This window comes from Lissotriton vulgaris, chromosome 4_1 (assembly GCF_964263255.1).
Source record: "Lissotriton vulgaris chromosome 4_1, aLisVul1.2, whole genome shotgun sequence".
Classification (NCBI taxonomy): domain Eukaryota; kingdom Metazoa; phylum Chordata; class Amphibia; order Caudata; family Salamandridae; genus Lissotriton; species Lissotriton vulgaris.
The window spans coordinates 404,096,331-404,114,309 of record NC_141691.1 but is presented as its reverse complement, the minus strand read 5'-3'; the positions used below and the strand labels follow the sequence as shown (position 1 = coordinate 404,114,309).

General features: G+C 47.5%; 1 protein-coding gene across 3 annotated transcripts in view; it reads right to left on the bottom strand.

The window, feature by feature from the left end:
- Window positions 1-17,979, bottom strand: part of SYTL4 (synaptotagmin like 4) — a 640,358-nt gene that overhangs the window by 237,960 nt on the left and 384,419 nt on the right. For all 3 annotated transcript variants that reach the window (XM_086918791.1, XM_086918790.1, XM_086918792.1), the window contains one exon: window positions 4,610-4,825. In XM_086918791.1, the coding sequence (XP_086774917.1) occupies window positions 4,610-4,825 (216 nt within the window). The remainder of the gene's footprint in view (window positions 1-4,609; window positions 4,826-17,979) is intronic.

The window sequence follows — 17,979 nt, the reverse complement described above, 5'->3', positions numbered from 1 at the left end:
TTTTAAAGATGGGGACTATGATTGAAAGAACCCACAAGCGTGGAGTCCACTTGCTCAGCAAGTTATTAAATGCAATTGTAAGCAAAGGGCCCCATTAAGTGAGGTTATATTTTATGAAGTCCACAGAGACCGTACCTGGCCCTGGAGAATAACTGTGTGGTCTGAGCCCAATGGCCTCCACCACTTCAGACAAGGTGACAAATTTGATGCGTTGCACAATTTATCGAAAAGAACCTCTCCTTAGATTCCCTTTTCCGCAGATTGAGAAATATTTTTTAAGTGTCTGACCCATTCTAAACCTGGTACATTGCAGCTCAAGAAAGGATTAGATGGAGAATCCGGTTGCCTAAATCTTTGGACTGTGTCCCAGAACACTTTTCTGTTCTTAATGATCGCGGCCTATTCATGGCGTTCCTCATCTGTTGTAAGCAAATCTTCCCTTCTTAACTAATGTAGGTTGATACATTTTGGGGCTGCACTAACCTCCAATGGGCATCTTGTTTTGCCAGTCAGAGCCTCCATCAGACGGCGACGGTTCGCAAATGCACAATGGCTATCAAACCATCTCTGGCTTTCATGGGCATGCCTAACAGGCTGCTCTTCGTACATGTACAGAACGCTTCATAATGGACTAGTATAGCTTCTCCGCTCAAATCAGCCAAACAGTTAAAAAATATATAAGGGTGCTTCACCATAAGGCATCTGAAAGAGGCCCCTGGTTCCTTCAGATGCCAAGTAAGCCTTAAACCACCATTGGAGGGTTGTGCAGGCAATAACTTAACAGTTTTCACAACTAGAGCATTATGGTACCTCCACTCTGTTTCTATTAAAAACACCCAGAGAAAAATAAAGTCAAGAATATTCTTGTTACAGAAATGTCATCAATGATCGTAAGAACAGCGGTTTCCTCTAAATGAAGGCAAAACAGGCCCAACCCCAGCAAACATTTGGACAATGTCAACTAGGTCAGCTGAAGCTATATGTTCGCCTAGTTCCATCTTTCCATTGTCCAGTTTCCCGATATATCTTTCAGACCCCTTTACCCTGCCCCTCAATATAAATCATTAATTTAGCATTGAAATTCCCACACAGAATGTAGTTGGGTGGGGTCAAAGACCCCACTACTAAAGGTTTTAGAGTTTCAGATAAGTTAAAAAGGAAAACAATTCAGTAAAGTAAGTTCACACAGTGTAGGAAAAATCATGGTTATAGAAATTAATTAAATAAAAATAAAACAGCTATAGATACACATGTATATATGTCAATGTTAATATTAATATCCAGTCGAATCCAGACTGAAAGGCCGCTCTTTGCCCTGACTCTTTGGGTGGGGACTGCAGGGCTGTCATAATTGGCAAAGTCGACACAGCTTTGTGAGGTCATGTTTCTTGAAAGGCGATAAAATCATATTTAGCAATAAAATCTTTCTAATAATCTTTGCCTAGAGGCGGGCTATATTCCATCTCAAAAAGAGAAGGGGTGATAGGTTGTTGTGTCCCATGAGCTGCAGCCCGTGTGCAGTGCATCGCTTAGAGAGATTATCGAGAGGGATGGCTCCTTAGTGACGACGGAGAGTCAATGAGTGAACAGTTAGACAAGGCTTCATATCGATTTGCCACAGGAATTGATATCTGGTCCACGGGACAATATGGGATTGAATGTCAGCCCATGCCAGTTGCAAGTTTTGTCACACTGAATTATTCAACCCTGCTTACAGAACTTCTTGCTTCAATCACAGGGACTGGGTGATTATGATTGGCCAGATGAGCTTACTGGTTAGGTTTGTCAAAAATACCCTAGCGGGAGTAGAGCTACTTTGCACCAGGCCAGAGCCCTGCTCATATTTTGGAACTTTATTCTTCGTACCAAGTGAGGGGGATAAAAATTAAGTAGAACTCAGTCACTACAAATATCATTAGGGCTGGCCCCTAGCCATCTGACCATAGGGGTCATCAGAATATCTCCCGGGCAAGAAAAAAACAAGGCCTCTAATATGACCAAGCCAATTCAGAACTATTATATGGTTTCTCATGTGTCTCCCTGGACACTGTCATAGCGGGGATACTCCGATAAGATCTCCCACATAAAGGTAGGCAGTAGGGCGGAGGTTGATGGTAACATTCATGGAGTTTAGAACCGCCTTGCTCTTGTTTCTACCTACCTGGATAGGTTTTAAAGATTTTTTTGTACCACTTTGGCCAAAATTGCCCACTCTTGGTTGTGACATTTGTGACCTTGAGTATAAATTGCTCCCAGACACCTTGTTGGAGAAATTGGCACAACTACTGCTAAGCGGCAGAACCATTATTCCCTTGGGTAAAGTCTGAGCACAAAGGGCTGGTTTTATGACCTGTTCTTGCAATCTACCCGCCTCAGTAGCATTAGAAGCTGTAAAAGGAGACGACTGCAAATAAAGGGCTGCAAGCAGCGCTTCCATTGATTTTTAATGCTTGAGCAAAGTTAGAAGCTCTGCCTGCAATAATACTTTAAATTTGGTGCAACAGGTATCAACAAGGCTCTGTACATGAAAAGGCGACTGAGTGGGGGTATTTACAATCTCCTTTCAAAGTTGGAGAAAGGTGGGGTGAGAGAAGAGGACGAGTCTGGCTAGGACCCTCTCTTTGCTGAAAACAGACCCCCCTTTAGTCCTCTTACTGGCTGAAGAGTGAGGAGTATCAAAGGCGCTGTCGAAGTCACCCTCCACGAGCGATGCTGAAGCAGTTGCTGCAACTGAAGTTAAGGATACATCTGGCGTTGGGCCTGCGGGGTATCAGTGTTATACGGGTTGGCACTGAGCCTAGAGGAATATACGTTCATATCAATCATTCATTTTCCCCACAGGGAATCACAACGCGGTCGTCACAACAACCGCGTTGTGATCCCGCATACCATTACCCCGCAAGTCGGAACAACGACTTGCGGAGGGGAGGTGCTGGAAGTTGGAATAGTATAATTTACTATTTCAACTCAGTCAGTGCGGACAATAGGGAAGGTGTTGGATTTTAAATCCAACACCTCCCCCCCCTCCGCAAGTCGTTGTTCTGACTTGCGGAGTAGTGGTATGCGGAATCACAACGCAGTCGTTGTAACAACCGCGTTGTGATTCCCTGCGGGAAAAATGACTTGTAGTAAACGCTGTTTACCAGCCTAGAGTCATGGAAAATCTTCTTTCCGTCAAAGCAATTTCCATACTTTTTACCCAAATGGCCGTCACCAGCATTCTGTCAATGGTGGTGCTTTTAACAGAGACGTTAGTTACGGAGACGGCCCCAGTGATTTTCTTTTTTAACTTGATGGATGATCACAGTCGGCAAACCGTCAACGGGGTTCAATACACAAGCCAGAGGGGTAAGACGAACTATCAAATTTCACGTCAATCACCTTACAGTGAACCACCAGTAGGGCCCCGACGGGCATGCACAGGCTTTGTTCATGTGCGTCCTGTGCTACTGGACCCCTCAAGTGCTTTTCAAGGGCAAGTGGTCTGGCTCCTCTGGCCCCCCCACACAGATTTCTGGGACTTGATCCTTCTGGTGTTATGGTATTCAATAATTTCCAGTTAGGGGTATTAGTTGGATTTTGAAGCAAAATGCAATGCAGTGCTTAGAAGCTTAGCACATTGATCTTCACTCACTAAATGCATAATGCTTTATTAAACCCTTCAGCTCATAGCTTTCTCAAGGCAGCACCAAGACACCCCCTGGTATTTCAGCGCTTTACAAAACCAAATAACATAACCATAACATAACAATTAAAACAGTCAAATAGGATGCATTCGCTCACCTCGGTAAAGTAAGCCGAAGCCACCACCACCCACAGAGTAACAGCCCCTCGTCCACTCTAGCAAATAACTACTTCTCAGTAGCAGAAGCTGAGAAGATTAAAGATGCAGAAGACCCTGAAGATCACAAAATCCAGAGGAAATCCTGGGAGTCCCAAAAGATTCCTTTAAAAAACTGCAGATCCACCAGTAAAAGAACAGGGGACCTTCACCTAGTCTCTTGCGCTTACCCCTATCGAAACAGAAACAACTGCCCCTAACCTGACCATCAACACCATGTGGCAGCCGCTGACCGGCTGCTGCTCCGGTTGGCTCCCCGGGAACAAAGCACAAGGACAGAGCAGCTGGCCATGCCCTCGGCAGCAATGGCAAGATCAGGAGAGAAAAGAAATGGGTGTAGCTGCTCCCTCGTAGACTGCACCGGAGGGAGAGCAAGAGAAAAACACCCTACTGTAGTTACAGTGCAGCGTATTGCGGCGGTGCAGCACTCTTTCGCCGAATGTGTTCCGGGCGGCGAGTCTCTGCGAGGGAGCACGGCTGTTTCAAAGGCTTTCTCAATAGTCCCTGTGGTCAGGCACGAACACAGCCCAGTGGTTGGCCGAAATACCAAGCGGTCTGGGGAGGGTGACAACCACTAAAAGGAAATCATTTTACTGAATCATCAGTAAAATTGAACCATCAAGTAAACATTTTCAATTTTTTTTTTGATAAACCCAACACTAGAGAAACTCTTCTACATGTAAGACTGAAAAACATCAAAATAATGGAATTCATTTTAGTTGTACATCCTACTGCCAAGGTGGTACAAGGTTCAGACGTTACACTTACGCTTCCTTTACACAGACGTTGCACTTCCAGTTGCCATTAGCACAGGGCGCGCGACAGTTCCTACACACAAGATGGTTGCAGCTGCGACAGGTGTTTCCCTTGGGGCTTATACGGCCCAGTTTTTCTTGGCATCGGGCACACGTTCGGTCAGTGTAACGCTGGCTTCCTCTTTTGGCTCCCTTTCTTCGAATCTCCAGGAGCTCATTTTTCAAACGCCTGCTCACAGAAATAGGGTACAAGGGGATAAATATCACATTCGAGATTACTCACAAAGCTAGAAAAAAAGAGAAGACATTTTAGCAATGTGATTAAGAAATGAACCAAAAAACACAACTGCCTTTTGTATTTATTGCTGTACTGAAATAGACAGAATGATGTTACAGTATACTCTCCCTGCACCCACAGCAAAAAAAAAAGGATTTGAACAATGTTTCCCATTAACAGCTTTAAAGGGACTAAATCTTAGGAAGAGAGAAAGCAAAAGATCTTATTCTGTCAACATAACGGTTGGCCAAAATCACAGCCATGTATTTTGACCCCAGAGGGATAGTATTAAGTAGATGGTTCTGTTAATCTCATAACCCTATCTAATTGACAGTCGTCAAGGCTGTGGCCATTGGAAATTACTGGAGATCGGCTTGGTATTTGAAACAGGGTATGATCAAAGGATTAAAATCGGAATCTTTGACTTGAGGAGAATTTTTTTAAGCTTAACCCAAGTAACAACATTGAAAAGTGGACACGAATGATTGTCCTTCCCCTACAACGGTGTACATGTGTGGTAGTTTTACTGTTTGAAAGACTGTGAAGCTACTAAAAATGTGTTTTATGGATGCAGCAGAGGCTGAACTGCTCAGAGTGAAGTCAAGGGCTGCAAGCAAATGTATACAATAAGCACATCTAGGTAGAGTTTGTACTTTATTCTTTTAAACCTCAATTCTTTCATTGAGGGGCAGAACCCTCCAACCAGCTTCTACAAAAGTCAGAGTTGTTGGCTACGTACGTATTTCCTGCTGGGTAGGGGGCCATATACCATACCGAGCATCAAACGAACATTGGCAAAACCAATAGGTATGCGTTGAACACCAGTGTGTTGGCAATTCTTGTGTTGTCATGGTTTTTGCAAAATGTTAGCGTTCACGTACCTGCTTGTCCCACTTCAATCTAAACAAAAATATTGGCTAAAAGCAAAGATGTTGTTTTGGTCTTAAAAAGCACACACTGACATACTATTCCTTGACACTAAAGAGAACTTTTGTGTGTTGATGCACTCCTTGTGAAAGGGCATCAAGCCATAACTCAAATTTGAGTCAGCCAATGGCTGATATGGGTTGATACATTGCCCCTTGATGCATGCTGAGTGGTTGTTAGAAAAATGTGAATGACAGGAACGCAGAATAATGGACTTAGTCTGGTTGAAAACCACTATAGGTACCATCAAAATGTCTTCGCTAACACAGACTTAATAAAGCTATTTGGTCTAGCATTGGCTGTTGAGAAAGAAGGAAAGGAAGAAAGAAGGAAACAAAGGAGAAAGAAAAAATGAAAGACGAATGAAAGAAAAAAGATTAAAAACCAAAGAATGAAAGAAAAAGAACAAAAGAAAGAAAGAGAAAGGCGAAAAAAGTTAAAACATAAGGAAAGAAAAAGGAGAATTAAAGAATGAATGAACAAAAGGAAAGAATTAAAGAAGGAAACAGGAAAGAAGGAAGGAAGGCAAGAATGGAAGAAAAGGAAATAATGAAAGAAAGAAGATATGAAAGATGGCAAGATAGAAGGAAAGGAAGAAGGAAAGAATGAAGGGGAGAGGAAAGGAAAAGGAAGAAAGGAAAGAAAAGAAAAACGGAAAGGTAAGGGAAGAAGCAAAAAATAAGGAAAGCAGGTATGAAAGAAAGAATGAGCATCTGAGGAAGGAAAGAATGGGAGGAAGGAGAAAATGGAAGAATGAATGAAGAAAAAAGGACAGAAAAAAGAAAGCTAGAAGGAATTACAGAGAAAGGAAGAAGGAAAGAGGAGGATAGAAGGAAGAAAGATGGAAAAAGAAAGGACAGAAAAAAGTAAGAAGCAAAGAGAGAAGAATGAAAATGAATGAAAGAAGCAAATAAAAAAGTTAGTTGGAAATAAAACAAGGAAAAAGGAAAGAAGGAGGCTAGAGAGAAGGAAGGCAAGAAAGAAATGAAAGAATGATAGAAAGAAGGAATCAGAGATAGGGTTGCAAAGAAAGAGCACCCTCATAACCTTATATTTAGAGTACATGTGGCCTGTTGGTACGGTGTGAAACAAGTATTTAGTTAGACAAAGTAATTTACAAGAACATCAGCAGGATACGAGAACGGATCAGGTTGGATTGTGTTCTCTGCTCTCATATGGTAAAAACCCCCAGCTATCACATCAGGCTCTACAAACAAAGGTACCTCCAAAGTAATAATGAAGTAAAACTAAAAACACTTCCACTGAAGGGAACTACCTCATGTGCAGATGTGCTTCTTAAGAAAGGGCTACATGCAGTCAGTCACAGTGAATGGCTGAAGTAGGCTGACCCACTGCACAATTCTGTATGTTCTGGTGGGCGGAAGTAAAATATGAATTGCATATGAACAGAGCAATGGATGAACAGAGGTGTTTAAAATCCCCTTCATGTAAGTATATTACATATATAATTTTGGTAAAACAAAGGGTCTCGATTAACGCCAGCTCGAAAAAGGCCTGTGTAGCAAAAGATTTTCAATGTGGGCACTTAAGCTATACATATCGTCCAGACACTCTCCCTACTTAATACTCTACCCTGGCTGAGAACCTGATGCATCCATCACAACTCATCTCCCACCCCACCCGGGAAGTGCAAAAACCGAGCTCTTGCTAACAAGGCCGCAATTACTGGGTTATCTTACCTTTTGCACTCCATGCAAAACGGTCAACTGCTAGGTAGTTTACCAGTGCCTTATACTACGGCACCTGTAAGGCTGGAATGACTGGGGAAGAGTGAGTGTGCGAGTGTGAAAGAGTGAGGGCGAGAGAGTGAGTGAGTGTGTGAGTGTTACCGACCCATCAGCCTTTTTAAATAGTCTTATCAGCCTCTGCCTACCATAAAGAATAAATGAAACTGCTGAGATCTAACTTGGGTACTAACATGGAGTCCCAGACTGTTTCACATAAGCCTGGGCCTACGGGTAAGGTAGCTCAGCAAGTTTGGCACTTTTTGCAGAAATCTGTATGCTAATGGCACACGTCACAAGGTACAATCTCTTTAAAGGCCGGGTCTGTCTCCAACATTAATACAATAAAAAACCTTTTCATTGGAACTTTATAAAAGTTGACCCTTATTTTATTTTAATTGAGGACAAGTCTCATCAGGCGTTAAAGTTATTTAAGTCTCTATTTTTAGCCCATTTTTTTTTACCTTGACTTGGGGTTTATCTTGTTGAAACTGAATAAAAAACGTATCTAAACTGAATATGATAAACAGATTCAAATTGAACACTGAAGGCCAACAACTTTTGACATTACCTTTAATAAAAACCCTGGTTTTGTTTAATGTCGTGTAAGGACATTGTTATTGGCAGAGCCTAATTTGTGCTGGTGGTTTCCGGTGCTCTGCACTGGCATTTAATTGTTAACATCAACACTTAAGACAGTCTGTGACATGGTGGTGCTGTTTGAGTAATTTAGAGATGAGCAGAATAACAGTTGTCCATTAGCTCAATATACATTGAAAACGACTAATACCTGCCTCCCAAGCCATTCTTATAGGTTTGGGGCCTGGAATAGTCTGGATTATCACACTTTTAGAAATGTGATGGTTAGAAGTTGAGGACTTACTGTTGTTGGCAGCACTGGCAGGGGCCCTGGATGTTGCAATCAGCAAAAGGACTCCTGACGAGGGCCCTGGCACGTATTTGTTTTTTCAAACCAAGCACTGATTATTGGGAAAAATAAGGAAGGTGCACTAAAGGGTCTAACCCAATTAGAGGGTAAGAATGCCATGTAAAAGGTTGCTGGTGGAATAAAAATGTTTTTGCAATGGAGTGCACTACAAAGAGTGCATTTTAACTAAACAAATATGTTTTATTAGCTGAGTAGGATGAGGGGAGCTTTACATCTTAGACTATGCTATAAAAGGTGAAAAAGATTTGCATTTGTCTAGCACATTTCTGTGACAAACTCCATATACCTTCATGCCTTCACAGCGCAGGTCGATGTGTTAACCACTAGACAACAGGGTGTCCAAGATGGTGAATGCAATGATATTGAATCAGGTTTCTGCCAGCATGGGCTCTCCCAGGTTGTTCACATTAAAGTCACGTAGTTAATGTGACGGGCCACAGGAAATCAGAAGTTATTCGGAGGCCTATGCATGTTGCGCAGGGAAATGTAAAGGGGGCTTCAATGGCAGCTGTTAGATTTGTAGTGGACAGCATTGTCCATTCCAGAACTGTCGTGACCTGGGCACAGGGTACTAGGACCCTGGACCAGACATGTGGGAGGGGGTAATGAACCGGACACCACTTCCGGTCAAGGAGGGGGGGATGGCAGAGAGGGGGGGACAGCAGAGAGCCAGGAACTGGGCAGGGGACAGGACGTGTTGTAACATGCTGTAACCAGAAGATAAATAAAGGTACCTGAATAAATTGGATGACTCCTGTCGTGCTGTGAGAATAACGACAGGACAACTGGCGACGAGGGTGACGTACTACACTAGTCCAGTGCCCCGAAAAAGTGAAGAGCTACTGAGCCAGGAGCCCACCCTGATCCGAGCGACACAACAGAGTCACGCCGCGGGAGCCCACCCCAGCCGCAACAGGACCAACGAGAGAAAACAAGAAGGACTGATCCGGCCGCAACAGAAAGCCGGTAAGAAACCCCAACGTCCTAAAGAGCAAGCGCGCGCGAGGGACTTGAACAAAGTCTCCCGCGAGACTTGGGCGGCCATTTTAGGACCAGGCAAATCGGATAATCAGCAGTGCAAAAGAGCCCGGTGGCCATTTTTAAGTCAGGCGGGAAGTAGAAAGGTCCTGCAATCTCGCAAGATTTGGGTGGCCATTTTGGAACCAGGCAATTTCAGCCAATAGAGAGCAAGAAAGGTCCAGCGGCCATTTTAAGGTCAGGAAACATAGAAATACATGGAGAAAGGTGGAAAAAGGAGCAAATAAAGGCCAAAGAAAAAGGAATGTGAGCAGACAAAGAGACAAAATAAAGAAAATAACAGAACAAAGGAGAAACAAAGCATAAAGGAGGGAAAAAAGGGGAGAATAAAGCAAAGAAACACGAAACAAGGAAAAAGCAGGAAAAAGCTGAAAGAAGACAGGAAATAGTGGAAATAGAGCAAAATAAAGACAAAAGAAGAATAATAAAGGAAAGAAAACGAAGAAAAACAAAAAGAAGAAAAGGAAGAGAAAAGACAAAATTATTGAACAAGGGAGTGAGAAGCAGAGCGCTCTGTATCGCAGACCCCTTACATTCAAGCCTATGTGAACTACAAGTAGGCATCAGATGGGAGCGATGGAATCGCAAATTCAAACAATACATGCGCGCCTTGGATGTAACAGACGCCAAGCTGCTGGATCTGTTCTTAAACCTTGTAGGTGACAAAGTAGACAACCTACTAGTGACATTCCCAGATGACCAAACACCAACATACAAAGGGCTAATAAAGTGCCTCTCAGACAAATTTGATCCACAAAGAAACATTGACTTTGAGAGATACACCGTCACAATTGCATTTCAGCACACTGACTAATCCCTTGATGACTTAGCAACACACTGCGAATTTGACAAGTTCGACAACGAACAAGCGATTCACCTGCGCATCATTGAGGGATGTCGGTCAATGGAATTTCGCACACGAATTCTGAAAGAACCGACCTTGGAGAAAATTCTAATGATGGCCAGGGCAGAAGCGAGGGTGACGGCACAATCGAAGCAGATGGAGCAGGACAAGGAGAGGCGCATGGAACAAGCAAACCGCATGATCGGAAGCAGCCGCACGAACACCTGGAAGAAGGAGAACAATGAGCAACCGACAAGGAGACAAAAAGGGAAAACATGCTACAGATGCGGACTGGAATTTCCACACTCTGAGGCGTGCCCGGCAATGGGTCAAACATGCAGGAAATGCAACAGGAGCAACCACTTCGTAAGCGCATGTCTAGGCACCCAATTTAGAAGCGAGAGAGGAAGACATGGAAGACCGCAAATGATGACAAACAGACATGCCAGGCACATGGAAACTACAAACCGCAGCTCATCGGCTGAATCTGAGGGAGAAGCTGTGCAAGAGAACGTGGAATGACTATACTTGATGTCCGATGCTGTGGCTGTGGAAGAAGACAAAGGGTGAGAAAGCATCCACCTAATGGAGAAGCATCAAGTAAAAAAGACTGAGGCCTTGACCATAGATGTGGGGCAACACAAAACACGTTTCGTGCTAGACAGCAGCGCCACATGCAACATCATGTGTGAATCCGAATATGAAAAAATTAAGATAAAGCCAGCACTAGCGCCATCCAGAGTTGATGTATTCACGTGGGGATCAAGAAAACCAGTAAGCGGGGGCGTGGCCAGCAACATGGCCGAATAGGTTGTGCCTCTTGTGAGCTTCGCTGAGCTTGTCCTAATCCGACATTCAAAACCCGTTCACAGACCCTGTAGAGGCGATCCGGGACATGCCATAAGTCCCGTGAGGCTGGGGGAACCACCGGCAACCTGAATGCAGCAGAGGTGAGAGGGAGACGACGCGCTGCCCTGGACCATGGCGAACGCGGTCTGATCTCTAAGATGGCGGCGCCTTGAGACCCGGAGTGAGGAGATCGGCCCGGCAGGATCGTGAAGCCGACATGATCGCCGAGGAAGCGCTGCGGTCGTCCGGAATCCTGTAACTGGCTGCCGACCCCCATCCCCCCACCCCAGAACACCATCTCCGGTCCCGCGCCCGTCGGTCAGGGCCCCTGAGGCCGAAGCGAAGACCTCTGCTCCAGGTGCGGCAAGGCGCAGCAGAGAGCCAGGACCAGGGTGTGGCCACCTGCGGGCTGCACGGCTCGGAGGCCTGCCAGCCCACTCGGACCCACCGTGTGGGAGACAGAAGGCCAGAGTATCAGGGACCCCTGAGGCAAGACCTCAAGAGGTGAAGTCCAAACGAGAGGCCCCGCGGGAGCCCCGGTGAGTCGTCCCTTCCGCCCCTAGCACTGCGGGGCAGTCCCCATACTGGGCGGCCTGCTCCTGAGGGCCTGATTGACAATCTATACTACTATTATAAAGAGAAAACACAACACTTTGAGCCAGGTAAACTCGGGAACCACAGCGTCAATCCACACACCCGATACATCCTTGAAATTTTCAAGGTGTGTAGAAGGAAATAGGCTACATAAAATAAAAAATAAACGTACATTTTAAAAATTAACTTTAAAAACAAAGTAGTCCCCTGAAAGAAGCGCCGGCCGCGACGTCTGCGTCATGACATCGGGAGCGCGGGGAGGAGCTGCGTTCAGGAGCAACAGGAAGAGCGGAGGACATGATCTTGGGGAACTTGCTTTGGACTTATCCGATCAGTCCGCAAGATCCTGCCGATGCTCCCTCCCCAATCTAGGAAACTCCTGGTGCAAGGACTGATCCTTGCCCGATTAGACTACAGTAACTCTGTCTATTTAGGAGCCCCCGAATCTACCCTGGGCAAGCTACAACGAACCCAAAATGCGGCTGCCCAGATGCTAATGAATCTTCCCTCCAGGGCCTCAGCCAGACCAGCACTCAAGTCTCTCCACTGGTTGCCAGTGCGAGAAAGGATCAAGTTCAAGGTAATGTGCATCGCTCACAAACTCCTCAATGGACAAGGTCCTTCCATCCTGGGAGATATGGTTACCCCGTACAAAGCCTCGAGATCCTTGCGCTCGGACAATGAGCGACTTGCTAATGTCCCCAAGATCAGGAGGGTACGCACCGGAGGCCGTCGCTTTTCGATAAAAGCATACTCATGCTGGAACTCGCTCCCTCGCTGCCTGCGGCTGGAACCGGTCTACTTACGCTTCCGCAAACAGCTTAAAACTCTGCTGTTCCCCAAATAAGCTCTTTCCCTTCCCTCCGGCCAACTCAAGTTCTTACAGCGCGGGGATGCCTCCGGGTCACCAGGCGCTATACAAATCGTTAAATAAATAAATAAATGATCGCGGGGTGGAGCTGCGGGGAGGAGCGGCGAGCGGCGGACAAGCGGTAATGACCAGCGAGAAGCGGAGGAGCAGTGGAGCGGTAAAATCAGCAGCGCGAGGAGGAGCGGCGAGTAAGGTAAGTGAACCATCCAAGAGCCGCGGTAAGTGAACCGTCCAAGAGCCACGGGTGCGCAACGAGGGACGGGCGGGAGTCATGGGAGCACGCAAGCCTGAAATGCTGCCCCCAGTCCCCTTCTGCCCTGGGCGTCGCTGCCGCAAGCCTGAAATGCTGCCCCCAGCCCCCTTCTGACCCGGGCAACGTCGGGGCAGGCTGCTAGTAAGCTTATAAGGTGACTGCCATTGTGGAGGCCAAGAGCCGGAGGGCACACCGCTGGGCCACTGCTGATGCGCCCACACCCCTTCCCTCCCCCCCACCCCCACTACACGGAACCCTGGCACCACAGGGGGGGGACGGCTGCTGACAACTGGCGCACCAGGGACAAAACAACAGTATATCCGGACACCACCACCAAAGCATTGGCCACTACGGGGAGATAGCTGAGTCCTCAGGGGGGACAGTCACACCCGCCTCTCCCCTTCCCCACTGACAAGAGGGGCACAGGAACAGGTCCCCTTGTTCTGGCGGGGATTGACCGGACGGGCGCACTTTGCTCTGCTGCTGTGACCGACCCCTCTGGACGTGAGAGTTTGGTGGTGGATCTCCCTCGCTGTGACCGGTGGTACACCTGGATCGAACAGCAGACAGCTGGACTCGCCATGGGGAAAAGGGAGGTGGCCGCTCGGGCCCCAAATCAGAGCACTGTAGATCATTTTGCAACGGTCCCTCCTGCCACGGAGTCGGAAGCCCAAGGACCGCGCTCAGACACGGCGCTCCTGATGGACGCCCTTCAGGCGTCACGAGACAACATAAAAGCGCCCAGGGCCGCTCTTAAAGTCAAGATTGGTGAAGTGGGATCGGAAGTTACGCTGCTGCGGCAGGATTTCCGCAATCTGACGGAGAGGGTGACCACGGCAGAGACCAGGCTGGGGAAAGCAGAGAATACGCTCACCACGCTTAGGAAAGACATGGCAGACTTTCAGGCGTCGCATAAACAACTACAATGGAAGGTGGATGACGCAGAAAATAGGGCACGCCGCAACAACCTGAGTTTTGTGGGATTTAGGGAAGGACTTGAGGATACCAACACAACGGCCTTCCTCCATACATGGCTGCAGAGGACCTTCCCGACGGCGCACTTCTCCAACTTCTTTATTGTGGAGAGGGCTCACAGGGCGCTGCTGGCAAAGCCCCCGGAGGGGGCTAGACCCCGACCGATAATTGCTCGCTTCCTGAACTTCGCAGACCGTGACCTTATTCTGAGGGAAGCACGAAAAATGGGTGAAATACGCTTTGAAAATGCAGTAATCATGATCTTCCCGGACTACAGTCAAGAAGTCCAGAAACAGAGACGCTCCTTTGACTCTGTGAAGGCAAAACTGAGGGACTTAAAAATACAATACATGTTGCTCTTCCCTGCAAAGTTAAAGGTCATCTATCGGGACAAGACACATTTTTTCACACACCCGAACGATGCGTGGCAGTGGCTGGAGGAGAAGCCTCCGAGATCCGTAACCTGGGGAGAAAGACGAGAACCACAGGACGGACCACGATCCGTAGAGGCCTCTTGGGGATTCCCGAAGACTCAGAGGTCAAGAGACTCGAGGGCACGCAAGAGGTTGACGACAACCCCGTATCCACAGTTGACCCAGAACACCAGCCGACGGCGGTCGGCTTCCCCAGAGATCAGGGACGATGCAGGGTCCAGGTTTCACTGCCTGGAGAAGACCACACACTCTGAAGAAGAAGAAGACAGGACCCGCAACTAGTCTGTGGAAGCGGACAATGAAATGCAGTCTTTGCATCCGCTGGAGGCAGTGATCCGAGAAATGGAACAAGACGCACCCGGGGAGAACACGGCCTCGCAGGACGTGGTCCAGGACTCCCATTCGTGATTAGGGGACATTGTGGACGAGAAGTATATGGCTCGGCTGGAGTGCACGCAAATTGATACGCCCCCTACAAACTTTCATATTTCACGTTGTTTGATGTGTATTGTTTTTCTACACGTAACTCAGGTGGAAGGGAGTTTTGTTTGCGCTTGGACTACTTTCCGAGAGCTGGGGTGCTAGGGGATCTGCAGGGGTGGGCGATAGACCTTCTCTACCTAATAGTCCCTAACGATGTTGGAAACGCAGAAGGGGCTGGAGGGGAAGGGAGGTGGGGTGGGGGGGGGGGCGAGGTGGGATTCCACAGTTTCATGGTTGGGGGTTTAGGGGGGGTGTTGGTGGGGGGAGAGGGAGGGTGTTGGGGGAAGGGAGATTGGTTAAGCTTGGCATGATGAGCATACACGCACATAACCGGACAGCCCTACATGTGAGACAATGGCCACGATTATCCAGTAATGCATGACATGAGGAGAGATAGCCCAATGGGGGAAAATGGGTCTTTAGAGGAGCTCCGGGTACTCACTTGGAATGTTAATGGCCTGGGCTGTAAGGTCAAACGAGGATTGGTGAATAATTATGTGAAGAGAACTTGGGCAGAGGTTGTACTGCTGCAAGAAACACATTTAAAGAGTACAAACTGCGCCTTCCTGGCGAGAGGGAGATACAGAGTAGTGGCACATGCAGCATTCACATCTGGCTCAAGGGGATTGGCAATCATAATTAAAAAAGGTCCCCCTATACATATAGAGCAGACCTGGATAGACCCGCAGGGGACATACGTTGGGGTACGGGGACACTGGAAGAGGAAGGAATACACGTTCATATCAGCATATGCCCCACCCAAACTACAAGCAGCCACGCTTAGGGGGGGTGTCGACATACTCCGTAACACGTCTGACACAATCCAAGTCCTGGGAGGGGACTTCAATGACGCAATGGACTTGAGGGCGGACAGGACAGGAGACAGGGATAGGCCGCCTGGTCCGACTTTGCTGGCAGCCACTATGGGAACAGTAGGCCTGGTGGATACTTGGCAGTGGCTACACCCAGAAAGTAGGGAATACTCCTTCTCAGGGGCGCATAAAGTGTACTCCCGCCATGACTATAATCTTTGTGGCTAGGCAGGCACTGTGCATCACTGACGTGGCAGAATATCGGGCTCGAGGTGTTTCAGACCACTCACCGCTGCTACTCAAGGTGGAAGGAAAGAAAGTAAACCAACCTGCGGTATTGAGATGGACGGCCTGGGACCTCCAAAATGCAGACATACTAAGAGGCCTGCGGGCTGACCTGAAGGTCTATATAGCCGAAAATGAGGGGACGGTGGCCTCCAGGGTGACATTATGGGAGACGCTGAAAGTGGTAATGCGAGACAGGGCACATAATTGATTGGCGGAAGATAAGAAAAAAGTACATGCAGAGGTAATAGCCTTAGATACCCAGATTCTGGCCTTAGAGCAGGAGCACCTGACCACTAGAGAAATTGGAATTAGTCGCCAACTATCGGACGTACGGGTCCAGTATAAACATTTAGTAACAAATGAGGCGAAAGCACAGGCTCTGGCGACCCTACACCGATTATACGATGTGGGGGATAAGTCCGGGAGGCTCTTGGCATGGCTGAGCAAGAAAGGGAGAGATGCGCGGTGGGTAGAGAGGGTTAGAGATGGTGGGGGAAACTGGGCCCAAACGGATGACCAGATAGCCAACGCTTTTGCAGACTATTATGGGGCCTTCTATGAGGCGAGAGCACTGGAGACGAAGGAAGACGTCCTGCAATACATGACACATATAGATCTCCCGGCCCTAGATGACACAGATAGACAGAACTTGGAGGCAGACATAACAGCGGAAGAACTCAGAGAGGCACTGGCTAAACTCAGGGCAGGTAAGGCATCCGGCCTAATCGTTTCCTGGCGGAATCCTTTAATAAAATGTGGGTCTCTTAACCCATCATTTATTGGGCCTGTTTGTGGATGCTGAGTCGGAGGGAACATTCCCGTTAGATCTCCGACAGGCTACGATTATCCTGATCTTTAAAGAAGGCAAGCCCCCAGATGAATGCTCATCCTATCGCCCCATTTCCCTCCTCAATGTGGAGGCAAAACTCTGTGCTACGATATTGGCCCTCCGGCTTTGGCAGGTGATTACAGGACTGGTCCATTTAGATCTGACGGGATTCCTCCCCGAGAGGGCGACTAGATAGAATCTGAGGAGAACCCATAACTGGCTAATGGAGGTATGCAAAAGAGGGGATCCGCATTGGTTCCTCTCCCTTGACGCCGAGAAGGCATTTGACGCGGTTCACTGGCTATTTCTGGAGGGGGTGCTAGACCGCTTCGGATTTGGACCTAAATTTAGAAAGATGGTAGGCCTCTTATGTACAGATCCAAGGGCGAGAGTCCGAGTCAATGGCAAGCTGTCAAAGGACTTTCCTATACGGCGCGGTACCAGACATGGATGACCCCTGTCCCCACTGCTGTTCGCCCTCTCCATAGAGGTCATGGCATGTGCAATCCGCCAGAACGAGAACATTAGGGGGTTCGATCGTCAGACACATCTACAGAGAAGATTTCCCTATATGCAGACGATGTCCTGCTATTTGTTACAGAACCGGAGACTATCATACCTGCGCTGTTCTCCGAACTAGAGCGGTATGGGTCTCATGCGGGCTACCAGATCAACTGGCATAAATCCATCTTGACGGGAGGGGGGGGGGGGCCTTTGCTTCCAGAACGTCTGGTAAAGACAACGGAGGGGTTTACCTATCTCGGGGTATTCATTACGACTGATAGGTCGCTCTCCTTGGAAAGGAACATTAACAGCGTACTACGCAACTTTACTGATGATGCAGCACGATGGAAACTGCTTCCCCTCACGCTCCTCGGTCGGGCGGTAATATTTAAAATGATTACGCTGCCCAGGTTTTTGTATGCATTCCAGAAAGCATACATTTCCCTTAAAGAGCGGGGTGTTCAGGATTATACACACAAAACTTCGAACATTTCTCTGGATGGGGAAGCAGCCTAGGGTGGCGCTCTCGACGTTGCAAAGGCACCAATATAATGGGGGGGGTCTCCCTGCCCGACTTAGAGGTCTATTACTGGGAAGAGCACCTGCTAGTCATTAATGAATGGATGCACGCCCCGGCTACCCACCCCACCTTTGCATTAGAAAGACACACTTTGGATATGCACACATACTTGCATTATCTATACGGAGGCA